Below are 14197 nucleotides of genomic sequence, written 5' to 3'. Positions count from 1 at the left end.
TTATTATTATTATTATTATTACATACTAGCTCTTGCCCGCGGCTTCGCCCGCGTGAATTTAACTGCGAAAGCGGAACAGACGATTTTCATAAAAATTTTCACCCCCCCATTACAGACATTTAGGGGTTGATTTTTGGAAAAAAAAGTAGCCTGTGTTTGAACAGGGGTCTTTACTAACGTACTAAATTTTATCAAAATTGGTCCAGCGGTTTAGCCGTGAAAGCGGAATAGACAGACGTATTCATAATATTAGTAAGGTTTAGTAGTCTCTGTAGTCTATGTTTAATCATCAACTAAATTTAATCAAGATCGGTCGAGCGATTTAGTTGTGAAAGCGATAGTGGATAAGAAAAAGTAGGAAGCCGATTCTGGTCTTAATGGTTTAAGAAATAACCTAAAAAGTGTTCAGATGAGAGAGAATATACGCTCCATACTTTCCTTTCGAACGGTTCGCGAATTATGATTCTTAACACTAAGTACTTATATTTTTTCAATTTGAAATAAGTTTTTTTTTTTTTACGAAAATGTAATTTTTGACACAATCCTTTATTACTGTCAGAGAGATCTTAATGCATTCAATGTGTGACAAAACAATCATGTCCGTGCTGTAAAGTCCGTTGAGTTCCCACGTTTGGAGCCGTTCCTGGGTGCACCATAGTGTCATGCTTATCATAATAATGCATCGTCATTCAAACTAAACGTGTGTACAAAATTTCAGCTCAATCGGTTGAAAATATCTGCTTCAAAGTTGAGTTGCAAGATTCCATCCAAGACATAGCGACATATGTACAAATAGAATCTTTAAAAGCCCTTGATAGGCGGTTCAATATATATATTTTTTAGAGTTAAATTGATTTCGTTTGGTTTTTTCTTATAAAAAAGTTATATTATGTCAAAAATTTGTAATAAGTTTTTTTAAAAGAAATATATTTTCTTTTAGTTCCTGTTCATCGAAGGCGCAGACATACCAGATCTGGGCTCCCGCCCGGTGAAGATCAAGGAGAGTCTCCGCACGGTGTCCCCGCACGGGTTACTCACCACCACAACTAAGACTACATTCAAACAAAATGGTAACAACTTTACTTTGTGGTTATAAAAAAAAAAATGGTGTGAAATGTGATGAAAATGAAATATTGCTCATTTTTTTACAGATGGAAATAAAAATTTATCACACATAATGGGAAAAGTAATTGGAGCCAATTTAAGAAAAAAAATTAACACACGACCAATTCGATAGTTTGTATTTCTCGTAAACTCGTGTTTGGCATTAGAGGCATCGTATCAACTTATGTAAAGAAGTTTATTAAAAAAAACAAAACAAATTGTTATCCTTTTAATTAATTTGTATTTATTTGTGTACAATGACGTACACACACGTGTAAATGTCTAAATACACGTGTCAAATGAGGATAAATAACAATTGAAAAAAGAAGCCTCTCCCAGCACAAGTTCAACATTTTGACGACCTCTCTGGCGCAGTGGTAAAGTTCTTGCCACTGAACCGAGAGGTCCCGGGTTCGATCACCGGTCGGGTCATGATGGAAAACGATATTTTTCTGATTGGCCCGGGTCTTGGATGTTTATTTACATATGTATTTGTTATAAAATATAGTATCGTTGAGTTAGTATCCCATAACACAAGTCTCGAACTTACTTTGGGGCTAGCTCAATCTGTGTGATTTGTCCTAATATATTTATTAACATGTTTAACAGTGTTATTTAAAAAAAAACAATACAAGATTCGAATCGTCTTAATGCTATGTTTAATAAGCTCTATTGAAAAAGTCCGATTTCCACAAAGAAGAACAGAAAAAAAAAATGCTATGTTTGAATATATATTTTTTTAAATTATCTTTCGATATTTTTTTCTATGTCAGGTCACGACAACAGCCAGCTAACAGAATCCGCGCTGAGAGAACTGGAATTGAGTCCAGCTAGTGCAGCCAATAAATCAACCCTCATCATACATTCGGTTCAAAGGGTGAGTTAGTTTTTTTTTTTATTATTTGAATGCACAAATGGCCAAATTTTATGAATTGACACCGGTGCCATGTTAAAGCTGAAAAAAAAAAAAAGAAAATATGGCTGTATGGATGTACCCTTTGATGCTTTTGCCTTTCTGATAAATATTATTACAATCTGTCGAGAAAGGGAAGATAGAAAATAAATGATGGGGCTAGCTGTCTCCTGTCAGCGTCAATACTTTTATTATCTGTTGGTGTTTATCAACCGAGATTGGTTGACTATTCTATATACTATATATTTGATATTGCAATGGCAAAAACATTTAGTTCGTTAAAAATTCTTTTTATTCACTTTCTTGACTTACTGTATATAAAAAACAATGTTTACATGGTGTGGTACATGAGGAATAATTATTATTGGTTATCGTTCACAAATTTTGCTCATTTTCTTTCTGATGATTTTTTCCCTTATCGAAATCCCAAAGTTTTTGCTTGTTTGTGATTATTTCATTTTGAAATTCAAATTTTTCTTTTAGTGTATTTTGAATTCCTTTTTTTTTGTGTTTTTTAAATTATTTTTGAACAGTGTGTTGTTTTTGACTAACAATAAATTTCTATTGTTTTTCATTGACTGCGTTTGCCGTGATGTTTAAAAAATACAAATTTAGGAGCCGAAAAAATCTATAAAGGTGAGTCATTATTTAACGAATCCATTTAGGTACTTAATTATAATTACATTCATTACTATTAAATACTTTTCAATATTGATAAACAAAATATTGTATTATTAAAAAAAGCCTTGTAAATATAGCAATGCATTGCTAGAATCTAGATGCATGTGTTTGTTAATAATTTTAGGAAACATTTTGTGGATCATAGTTCATTGAAAATTGATCTTGTTTTTATTTTTTGGGGACAAGTATGGTAAACTAAAAAAAAAATGTAAAGAAATATCTAAACCACAAAGTGTAACCTAAAATATGCATTAGTTTTGTTTGCAGTGTCTAACTAACGCTAAATTTAGGTTGAACTAACCGATTCGGGCAAATTTATCGAAGTGGAGCGCGATGAAACGCAAAAGTCCGAGCCCGCGCCGACCACAGATAACGTAGAGAAACCCAAAGACAAATCGCAGACGCCAACGCCAAACACGTCGCCGGGCAAAACCGTGAGGATAAAAGAAAATGGCGCCAAACTCAATGGAGATGGAGAAGCGGTAAGTTTTTTGTACTAACACGCACGGTTTTTTTTTTTTGTTGTATTACTGATTTTGTTGTCTTACTGTGAGCTATTTTGAAAAATACACGCACAGTAAAAACTTTATTTTGTTATGTATTTTTTACACTTTTTATGGCTGTATGGGCTTAGATCCCATATGGATAAAGTAAACAAAAAAAAAATACACTTTTTTTCCACAGATATATCTGATTTTTATATCTGTGACTCTCTTAGTTTACGAAAAAAAGAAAATTAACCTATTCAAATATAATTTGCATTCATCATTGTAATATGAATTTTTATTTAGTTTTTTTCCTTTCATAATATCAGATTAAACTTTTACAGCAAGGCGACTACGTTGAGAAACAAGAAAACGCGGCTCCGGAGCCGGCGCCGCGGCAAAAAAAAAGGAGGGACTTCTTTGGCACCATCAAAAGAAGGTTATCTACATTTCTATTAAATACCTAACTGTTCCAAACGTAATTATTAAAAAAAAAAACGTAATAGCGCCATGTTTCTATCAGATTTTTTGGTCAAATCCTACAGGAATTGCGTACTTTCGGGATAAAAAATATGTAACCTGTGTGTTAATCCAAGATATTTGTTACCTCAATACCAAGTTACTTCATAAGAAAATGCCTAGCCGTTTGAGCCGGAAGATGTAACAAACATACTCAAAAATAAATACTTAATAACCTATCAGCTACCTCAATACAGAATTTAATAAAAATTGGCCCAGACGTTTGTGCGGGAAGAAAACAAAATATACTGACAAACTTTCACCTTCTAGTGGGATTACTTGTGGGGATTTCGGGAAATCGTTTCTTACTGCTTCCTTTCAGCTGAATATGTTTAATAATTTATTGTCATTATTATTCATCAAAAAGTTCGACAAAGAATGGTAAAATAACACAAAGAATAGGAATGCGTGGAAGAAGTTAGGGGAGGCTTTTGCTCAGCAGTGGGACTCAAACAGCTAACAAAAAAAATGTTATTATTATTATATATATATTATTCATTCAACTACGAACATAACTCAGATTTTTAACAATACATTTGAAAAATCATCTGAGTCTAGAAATGTATAATTTTTATTAAATCTTTACTTTTTTTTTTTGTTTTCAGACTAGGTCGGTCACGTACGCGAGGCCAATCCCTTGATCTACCAGACTCTGACGTAGACAATCAGAGTCATATTAGGAGCATCAGCGCGGAAAGAAATAGTCACGGTGAGTTTAATCATTAAGTAATTCTAAATAAAATATAGATAATTTGTATTATAAATATTTATAACGTAAATGATTATAAAGAATGAATTATTTTAATACATCTATGGGGATAAGTTAAGTAACAGAATTTTAATTATATTTAAATATTAGAAAATACGGTAGTAATAAACACATGTGTGTTTTTTCAAATTTTAATAGATCTTTATCTTTATCATAATACTAGCTTTTGCCCACAACTTCGTATGTGAGTAAAAATCCGTTTCAGGTTTGAATTTCAGGAAATCCCTTCTTAGAGCTACTTTACACTGTCCCAGGAACCTACACACCAAGTTTCAATTTTCTACGCCCAGTAGTTTCGGCTGTGCGTTGTCTGTCAGTCAGTCAGTCAGTAACGCAAGAGTTTTTTTTTAAAAGCCACAACTAAAAACGATTTAACGTGGCTTCCCGCTATTTTAATAATAAAAAAAAAATTCAAAAGATTTTTTTTTGCAACACACTTCTGTGCGGTAATGATTTGGTTTTGAAATGCCACAAATTGTTTACAGACAAAGCCTTATCCGTCCCAAATAGAAACGTGTACTCCGCCGGCGCGTCGCCCGCGCAGTCCGGAGACGAATCGAGGACGTCTAGAAGGTACGTCCAATTAAAAAATATACTGCCTATACCTATAAAACAAGTTATATATTTTTTAATAAAAAATAATTTTGACAGCTCTTGTCACAATTGAAAAAAAAAGTGTTAAATTATTTTTTTTAATTGTCAAGATACTTAGATTGTTATGATAAGCAAACGTGTCAGAGAGTCCTAAATTTTATAATGTGTGGTATGTTCTATTTTCGAGAATTTTTTTTTTAATTAATGAAGTTTTTAATAGAATATCGATGACTATATGTAATTCGTATGATAAATGTGAAAAAATAATTGGCATTCAATAACAACTAATAAATTCACGCTGGATCAGTCATTTTAGCACCAATTTAACGATCATATTGGAAAAATGAAAAATATATATATATTGTACTGGTATATAAAAAAAAAAAACAATAAAAATTATTTCATAGAACTCTTTTCGGGTGCAATTTTTCCGGTTCTTTGGTCTGTTTTTTCATGCATGCCATTCGTGTAGGATTTTAATTATAATAATTACTATTTTTAGAACAAAATAAGTTTTTATGGCATGGCAAGACTCCATTATATATTTAAAACTTATTTTTTTTTAATATATACAATCTAATTAATATTCAAATAATCACTAATTGCTTTATAACTGAGAATAATGTAATCTTGCCATGCATATATGTATTGACTTATATTATGTATATTAATTTATAGAATAACAATTAATTTCGCGTTTTCTTTCTTTCCATCCGGACACTCACTTCTGCTGGGGTAACGCACTGCAAACTGGTAACACTGGTATCATACTAATTTACACAAAAAAAAAATTGTTTCGAACTAAACGCACGGCGCTTTTTGTAAAACTATTACCACACAATCAATCTGTATTAAAACTTGGACAAAATTATGATAAAATAACGTATCATTTTTCATGAATTCCAATGAAAATTTTCAATGATTTTCTTTTTTACAAAATTCTAACAAAACTATATTTTTTTCAAATCGTTTAACAAAATGTTCACTTCTTTTTTCACTAACTCACGCATGCCTCACGAAATTTTTAAAAAATAAATAAATTTTATAACCTAAAAATTAACAACGAAGGTCCTCGCTCAGCGAAGTTTCAGGGTTCAGTACGGCGTCAGCCAGAACCTTCATCCACGAAGCTTCGACCCTAGTCCTGGAGACGATAGAAGCTGGGATTAAGAAACACTATCTGGTGCCTCTAACTGTGGCTCAGCGCTCAAGATGGCGGCGGAAGGGCGTAAAACTGCATATTTACAACGAACACACGTTTATTGCTAAACATCTCAGCGGGTTAGTACCTAAAACTAAGTTATGGCATTAGTAAGATGTTTATTTATATTTTGTTGCTTGTTTGTTTGTTTATAATTAAAATAAGAAAATAAATAATATTAGATAGGTAATTTTTTTTCAGTGCCAAAGTTCAAGACTGTACAGTAAATGAAAATTTGTACATTCTTGCATATTATTTCCACAGCAAAAAACGTTACGTTTTATTTATAAAATCACTAAAGATATCAAGCCACATTTACACTCGGCCCTATTGGGCAGGGAAGTGACAGCCAGTGAGCGTGTAAACCGGTCTCACCGCCGCTGCCGGCGCTCCCTCGATTGTCAGTTTTTCGCGCGGAAGTCAGGACCTGTATATATCACCACAGGAGTGGTGTAATTAAAAAACAAAATATGGGTGACATGCATTTAATGCTGTCGAATCAGCATTCCATTTAATCATTTCATGTCATTTTTGCGAGTTGATGAATAAAGAAGAGAGAGAGAGAATAAGAATGTTCACTCGCGTCTTTATCGCCGCAGAAGTATTTAGGGAAATATTTCCGGCAGCGGCAGAAGTGGCAGTGGGCTGAGTGTAAATGTGTGGTAAGGCATTAATATTGTGGATTCAGTAAGTACTTCGTTGTACGGAGTACCTACTAATACCATGCATGATATATATATATTATTTTGGCCTTTCAATATTTAATAATTAAATATTGAAAGGTCAAAAAAATATTATGGAATTAGCAGGTCATGTCAACATAACATTTTTATAGGTTTTATTATTTTTTATTTGGAAGTGTTGGTATTTACTGGAAACTTCGCATAAAGGATCTACTTAAAGCCGGGTCCGCAGCGCCAAGTTTGCAAAACCGTCCGTCCGCGAACGCGGGGGATGTTATCCATTCAATTCGGAAAACACGTTTTTGTTATTATTCTAACATAACTGTTATGCCGCGCCCCTAATCGGTTAGCAAACAATGTTTTTTTTGTTAGCTAACACGAAAACACGGCGATGCGGACCCATTCCAAGGTACCCTACCACTATTAAAAGGGTTTATGTAATCTCTTTTTTTTTTCACAATCAAATAAATTAATTTCGTGAACAAAAGTACGTGTAAGAGCGAGAGTGTCTCAATGCTCAATGTCCAGCGGCACAGTATGCTCGGCGTGCAGCAAGCCGCTGGCGCGGCGGCCCGGCAAGCAGGGCTACGAGTGCCGCGACTGCGCGCTGCGCTGCCACAAGCGCTGCCACGTGCGCGTGGCCGGCGTCTGCGCCGCCTCCACCGTGCACAATATGGAGCTGTGAGATTTTGTTTTCCATTTACTAATTACGATGTTGGTTTTCACAATTTTATACATACTCTAGTAAGTAGGTCATGTCTCATTTTTTTAAAAATTTTTTGTGTCTGTCCGTCCGTCTGTATTTTTGGACGCGCATCACGCAAAAACTACTGCATGAAATTGGTTAAGGTTTTCACTCGCGAAGTTAGGTCGCTCCAGGTGGGCCCTGTGTGATCGAAAGTAATAGAATTTCGTAATCTTTGACAATTGATTTTCTATTCTGAATATGTAGGGCTCGTGTGAGACTGTGTGTGTGAGACACAGCAAACTAATCGCATTGTTCGCAATGTGACGCCATTGTGACGTGTGTTCACCATTGTGACGCACGACAACCACACGGCAATGTCATTAGTTCGCTGCGTCTCACTTCGAATCGATTCGATGGTGAGAAGTGAAATGCTAGCCAGCACTTCGCCCACGGATCAGTTAGCACAGCATAGCTCAACTCCAGCCAACTCCGGCTCTAATTGCTCCAAAATGAATGATAACAGTGAGACTACAAAATTAGTACATTAAAATTGTGTGTATTATGTTAATAAATTAATAGGTAAGTATATTTGTACCAAATTGAATGAAGTTCGTAATTTTAGTTATTCATCCAATTTGGTGAATTAGGTTACATATAAACACATAATACGCTTGCATTCCACTCATTAAACTTTTCCACAATAGTTTATAGGATTTATTACATTATCTAATTTTCTATTTACTAATGCATTCATTTATTACAGCTATATTCATATATTTAATTAATCTTTTACATGGTCCGCCTTTTTCTTGCAAAAAGTAAAATGCAAAACTTTAGATCTAATTGTAAAGAATAAAAATAAAAATTGTATGTCTAATTTACTAATCGGTGCAAATGCGGTATTTAAACAATTGCTTCTCTATGGTGTCTCGATTCTGAGCGATTAAATCGAAATTATATTTTTATCTGTGCGATTAAAGCGTTTACAATCGAAATGTATAGAAATCAGGGAAAAGGCTGAATTTAGAAAAACGTTTACGGCTTTAATAATTATCATTAAAAAAAAAAAAACTATTTTTATGTAAACTTTGATATGTCATGCTATATTGCATTATGTATTTTTATTTTCAATGCTGCCAGGTCCCATTCCCATAGCTTTGGAAATGGAAGGTACTTAAGTATTATGATTTACGTTTTTTTTTTAAATTTATTTTTGAACAATAATTGCATTTGTGACAGAATAATATACGAACGACACGAATCACTTCGTTATAATTATGATTATAATAAGATTTTGATTTTTTTCGAATCCAGAGTTGAAAATAAAATATCTAGTGAGATTTAAAATAAAATTATTGTGTCGCAAATTCAATACAGGTTCAGACACCAAGATTATCAAAACGCCTACTTTCATATTTGTAATTTATTTTTCGCTTATTGTACACAAATCACATTAAAAGTACTTGCTGCTAACACAGTCGCTTTTATCATAATTTTAAGTATATAGAATTTCCATTACAGTATGTAAATGGTTACTGGTATCTAACGCATAACCTTCCAAAGGCGCGTAAGGTATATAGAGACTAGCATCTTTTGTTCTACGACTTTTGTCTAAACGTAATAAATACAAAATAAATCCTTTTTTTTTGTTTGAATGTCGTTTCTATAAAACGCTAACTCTATGTTCGATTCCGCTACTGTGCTGTCTCGTGTTGCTTGGCTATTTATTACATAGAGTTGTGATGTGTAAAATCGCAAATTAGATTGTTTTTTTTTTTTTATATGAGAAAAAAAACTACGAATCACGAAAAGTAGTAGAATAAAAGTAGCTTGTGTCGATGTACCCGAGTAGTCTTTAGGAGATTTTGCGTTTGATACCAGTAACCCTGTATAGAATTTTCATTAGGTACAGTATATTAGTCATGTTTACGCATATATTTATATACATATCTTTATGTATATTTAACAAAAATTGAAATTAAAACATAATTATTATGTGTTATTATAGATCCATGCTCCCTGTGCTAAACGAATAAGTCAGGATAAGCGAGAAGACTGCAAGGAAAATATATAAAAATAAATTTAAAATGCGAAAAGAAAAATACAGGTTCATTTGATTAAATTTGTTAAATGTTTGGCTTTAAATGTGAAGCACGTTTTTTTTTTCTTTATTTTTTTTTGTAACCACTAGAAAAACAATTTAAGTTGTTTAGTGATTATGGTTTTGGTTTTGGTAAAATTGTAATAAATAGTATTTTTTTTTTATTTTCAAAATTCGATGGTTTTTTTTTTTTGCATGTAGTGAATTCGTTATTTAGAATAGATTCACGCATGTTTGTTAAGATTTGGAGTTTAAAACACTTTTGTTAAGTTGAGAGTATTGCACTATTAAAATTTTGTTTTTTAATGTAGACTTGTGATGCATGGACTCATAAGATATATGTTAGCTATTTAAAAATTAACATTTCGTAGATTAGTAGGTAGTTTTTTTTTCTTTTACAACTGAATAAATCTTAATAACATTTTCTTATCAGATCACTGAACAGATTTTTATAAAAATAAAAAATTTTCTGACAAATTTAAAACGGTATTTACCGATTCAAGTCGCAATTTATTTATGCAATGATATGTATTCTTTTGCAGGTCATACATCTCATCCCCGTACACCGACAGGAACATAAGGATGTTGTGATTTTGCGAAACAGAAAAACGCTTAAACATGCACAAAAATACTTGCAAATTTACCATGATATAAAATTTAAATTATAAAAATGTTTATAATACAAAATCTCTCTAAGTACAACATTTATGTACCCTATATACGTTATATATGTTATAGGCTTTTTTACAAATATGTATAATTATTGTACGTTTATTAGATTTAAGAATAAAAAGTAGTAATTCTAAAACGGTGAATAATGAACACATGAAATATTTCCGCTTGACTGTAATTGGCAAAATTAGTGTTAGTTTAGATATCGCTAGAAACCCACCACGCCATTTTATTAAAAAAAATATAAGTTTCAACATGTAGCTTGTTACATAATGTTACATTGTTAAGATTGTGTTTTGCAGCATAATAATTAAATTTAATAAAAAAAAACAAGATGAATCTCCACTTTCTCTCAATATTAAAAAAAATATATATTTAACTAAAATTTGGGAATTTTGATTCCCTTTCAATTAATCATGTTGCTAAAATGCTCGTCAAAAAAATAAAATTACATTTAAAAATAGAAATAAGTTAAAAACGAGAGAAAAAGCATGCGTTTTTACGGCTGTCTCACGACCAAGCTACTTGTTATGATTTTTTTGAAATTATCACAATATGCGAAATAAAATGGAGGAGTTTTTTTTAAATAAATATCTCTACCTCATTTCATCAAAGTTACGACAATATACGACGTTTTGTAAAAAAGATACAGTTACCAGAAACTTTACCGTTTTTGTTTCTAATTACGTTAAAGATATTATTTAAAAATAATGTTATTATTTGATATACCTATTTATTTTAGTTTTAAGTTCATTTGCACAAGTGATTTTTATATTTATGTGCAATACTTTGACTAAATACTTAAAATAATGCTTGGAGCTTCGAAATTAATTATTAAGATAAAACGACAAAACTTAAATCTCAAAGAAATATTTCAATATGTCACCTGATAGTTTTTCGATCCAATTTAGACTTTCATATACTGATGAAGTAATATAAATACGTTGGCTTGTTGATTTGTTAAAAATTAATTAATAAAAATACTAATTCCATATATAATTTTGCAAGTTAACGTAATGTATAAAATTAAATCATTATGAAGTCAAATCATTTATTCAGAAATTAGACCTTCAGGCACGTTATATTCTAAATTATATAATATTTACCTAAGGTACAAACTACTAGCATTTCGGAACGACCATTGCTGAGAAGAAATGCCTGAACGCATAATATTATAAATGAACAAGAATTAATACTTTATGGCCCCAACGTATTTAATACTTTGTTTCAGTATATTTGTATGTAAGCGAGTGATTTTAATGCTAATGAGTGATTGACATGATTAAAATATGACATATGTCTGCTACAAATATTTTGTAAGAAAAATATACTTTTTACAATCTTTTTTTTTTACCAGTTCTTAATAAAATATGACGTGACATTCTCGTGTACTTATGTTGAAAACTATATTTACTTATTTTATTTTTAAAATATATTAATTATAAAAAGTAACTTACCTTTTTTTCATGACGCTTCGATGGACTGCACTATTCACAAAGAAACAAAAAAAAAATTACTCAAATCAAATTATATTCCTTTAATTTTAAACGAAATGTTTGTAGCATATCTATTTATATAAGAAACTTTCACAGAATTGAAATAATAATAATATTTAAAAAAAAACGTATTTGTACTTTTTACTAAGATTGTTAACGCATAATTATTGTGGTTCCGTAAATTATTTATAAATGTTGCGCAATGTGTTTTTTTGTCTGTAATTTTATTTTCCTCTTTTATTTTAAATAAATTAAAAATGCCTTTTTATTCTATCTTTTTATTTATTATCCCGGCTAAGACAGATATTTATGCTTACATAAATTATCGTGTACAGTCAACAGCACATCAAGTTACCCTGCATGAACCTCTATGGTGCGGTAATAGCGATGAGTTTGCAATAAATTCGGATAGGTTGGTGTACGAATGATAAGCCACTATACTATGGTAATTAAGCCACTGCACTTGTCAATATGTTCAGAACATAGAAGAATACCACAGTTTCCAAAAGAAATCTTTTGGAAATCGAAAAATTTGCAAGAAAGAAAAATAGTTTATTTGGTACATAATGACAATTAAAACTAAGTTGACAATACAATCCGGAATTAAAACATGCACCAAAGTGGCCCCACTCAGCACGTGTCGTGGCTGGGCCATGACGCTGGTTTTCTGCGGGTACCATACCTAAATTAAAAACTAAACTAATTTCGATTATCCATAATGAATTCGGGCGGCTGACCAGCCGATTTGTATGAGAGATCAAACTATTTTTGACACCAGTTTCTTTGGATGACGAATCAGTTACACTATCCGTGTTCGCACTTCAATTTGTGCAGTATAAAACATTTTATAATGTGAATTAAAAGATGGGAACCTCTGTAAATGATATGTATATATTTAAGGTCGAAAATATTGGGGTTTTCAGCCAAACAGTTGTAACACCCAAACCAACAATTGTAGATAGAAATTATCTAAAAGAGTCACCGTTTCGGAGTTATAACAATTTTTAAAAGTTAAACAATGTGTGTTTTAATTATTTTCTGTTCAAATATAAACGATTGCCATTGAGACAATGTAATTTTAAAGACCTATCCAAATACATCTAGCTTGTATATATTTTTGAATAAAAATTGTAAAACAGTTCCCAGAATACATTCACCTAAAGTTTCTTCTAAAGTTTGATTTCTTCTCTGTTCGAGCGAATGTCAATTTTAGGGAGGATAATGGAAAATAAAAACCAGACATACGATCACAAAAAAAAATATAATTCAATACCAAAATTATATTTACAATATTCAAATGACTACAAATGATTTAAATGTCAATACAACTTGGTAACCTAGGCTAGAAGCTTAAGCTTTATTTCGGTTATATGATGAAAAATAAAACTATAAAAACTATAGTCCTAAAAACGTGGCACTTTTCAACTTAAAATCTTTAAACGAAAAATATTTTCGTGTACAATGTGTAGTGAGCAAAACTGCTTAATATAGTGTTGCACTTACATGTTGGGTACAAAACTATATCCCTATTTTTTTTTATTTACTATGCTTCACGGTGGGAGCACGATAACTGATATAAAGTGTCTAATTGAAGGGTTTAATTCAATCTTTACTTCATATATATGGATGTGAAGAAAATCGTTGCCAACAAAATCAAAGATATCCAATCCACCACGATATATTTATAGGTATAAAAAGGCTGGTTTCAATAAAATATAGCTTCACAATGAGTTCCAATTGTACAGTATAAAATTAAACTGAAAACTAGTATGACGGTAATGGTACCTTGTAGACGATTTTTTGTACCTTTTTATTTATGAGTACAGAAATATACGTGACTAAAACCGACTATATGGTACCATTTCCCGTGGAGCGTCACATATCTTACGCGTGGTGTAATGGCGTTAAGCTTCTTTATTATTTTTTACTAATTATTACTTTTTATAAATAAAACCAAAAAAAGACAGACTGGAGAATAAAAAGGACTATCGACTAGGGACTGACGACGACTGAGATAATACAAAAATACAGTCTTGCCCTTTGTTTGGTGTGGTGTCACTTCACGTAGTGACTACAGAAATTTACTGTTTCACCATATAACCAAAACAATGTCAAATCAGCGTAATAATTACAGAAAACTAATGTGCACCGAAAATGTCTTCCTAATTCAAAATAAAATATTCAAGAATGACGATGCGGCGCCCATACATATGTCAGGCCAAGTTCAACAAAAATAAATTCACCCAATTATTAAATATGTTGACAGTACATTTCAGTACATTTAATTGAAG

General features: G+C 31.6%; 1 protein-coding gene across 7 annotated transcripts in view; it reads left to right on the top strand.

Moving 5' to 3' along the window:
- The window catches only part of LOC128681226 (uncharacterized protein), a 40671-nt gene extending 28518 nt beyond the window's left edge, over positions 1–12153 (top strand). For 2 of the 7 annotated variants that reach the window (XM_053764964.2, XM_053764965.1), the window contains exons 11-22: positions 941–1070; positions 1878–1981; positions 2633–2653; positions 2989–3180; positions 3528–3622; positions 4308–4411; positions 4957–5044; positions 6134–6346; positions 7478–7630; positions 8778–8807; positions 9646–9744; positions 10281–12153. In XM_053764964.2, coding sequence (XP_053620939.1) covers positions 941–1070; positions 1878–1981; positions 2633–2653; positions 2989–3180; positions 3528–3622; positions 4308–4411; positions 4957–5044; positions 6134–6346; positions 7478–7630; positions 8778–8807; positions 9646–9673 — 1158 coding nt within the window. In that variant the 3' untranslated portion in view covers positions 9674–9744; positions 10281–12153. The remainder of the gene's footprint in view (positions 1–940; positions 1071–1877; positions 1982–2632; positions 2654–2988; positions 3181–3527; positions 3623–4307; positions 4412–4956; positions 5045–6133; positions 6347–7477; positions 7631–8777; positions 8808–9645; positions 9745–10280) is intronic. The other 5 variants (XM_053764967.2, XM_053764969.2, XM_053764970.1 and 2 more) reach the window with 5 other exon arrangements.
- Positions 12154–14197: the final 2044 nt, after the last annotated feature.

The sequence above is a fragment of the Plodia interpunctella genome, chromosome 26 (assembly GCF_027563975.2).
Source record: "Plodia interpunctella isolate USDA-ARS_2022_Savannah chromosome 26, ilPloInte3.2, whole genome shotgun sequence".
Classification (NCBI taxonomy): domain Eukaryota; kingdom Metazoa; phylum Arthropoda; class Insecta; order Lepidoptera; family Pyralidae; genus Plodia; species Plodia interpunctella.
Note: the sequence above shows the minus strand (reverse complement) of the source record. Positions and strands in the feature narration are given on the sequence as shown.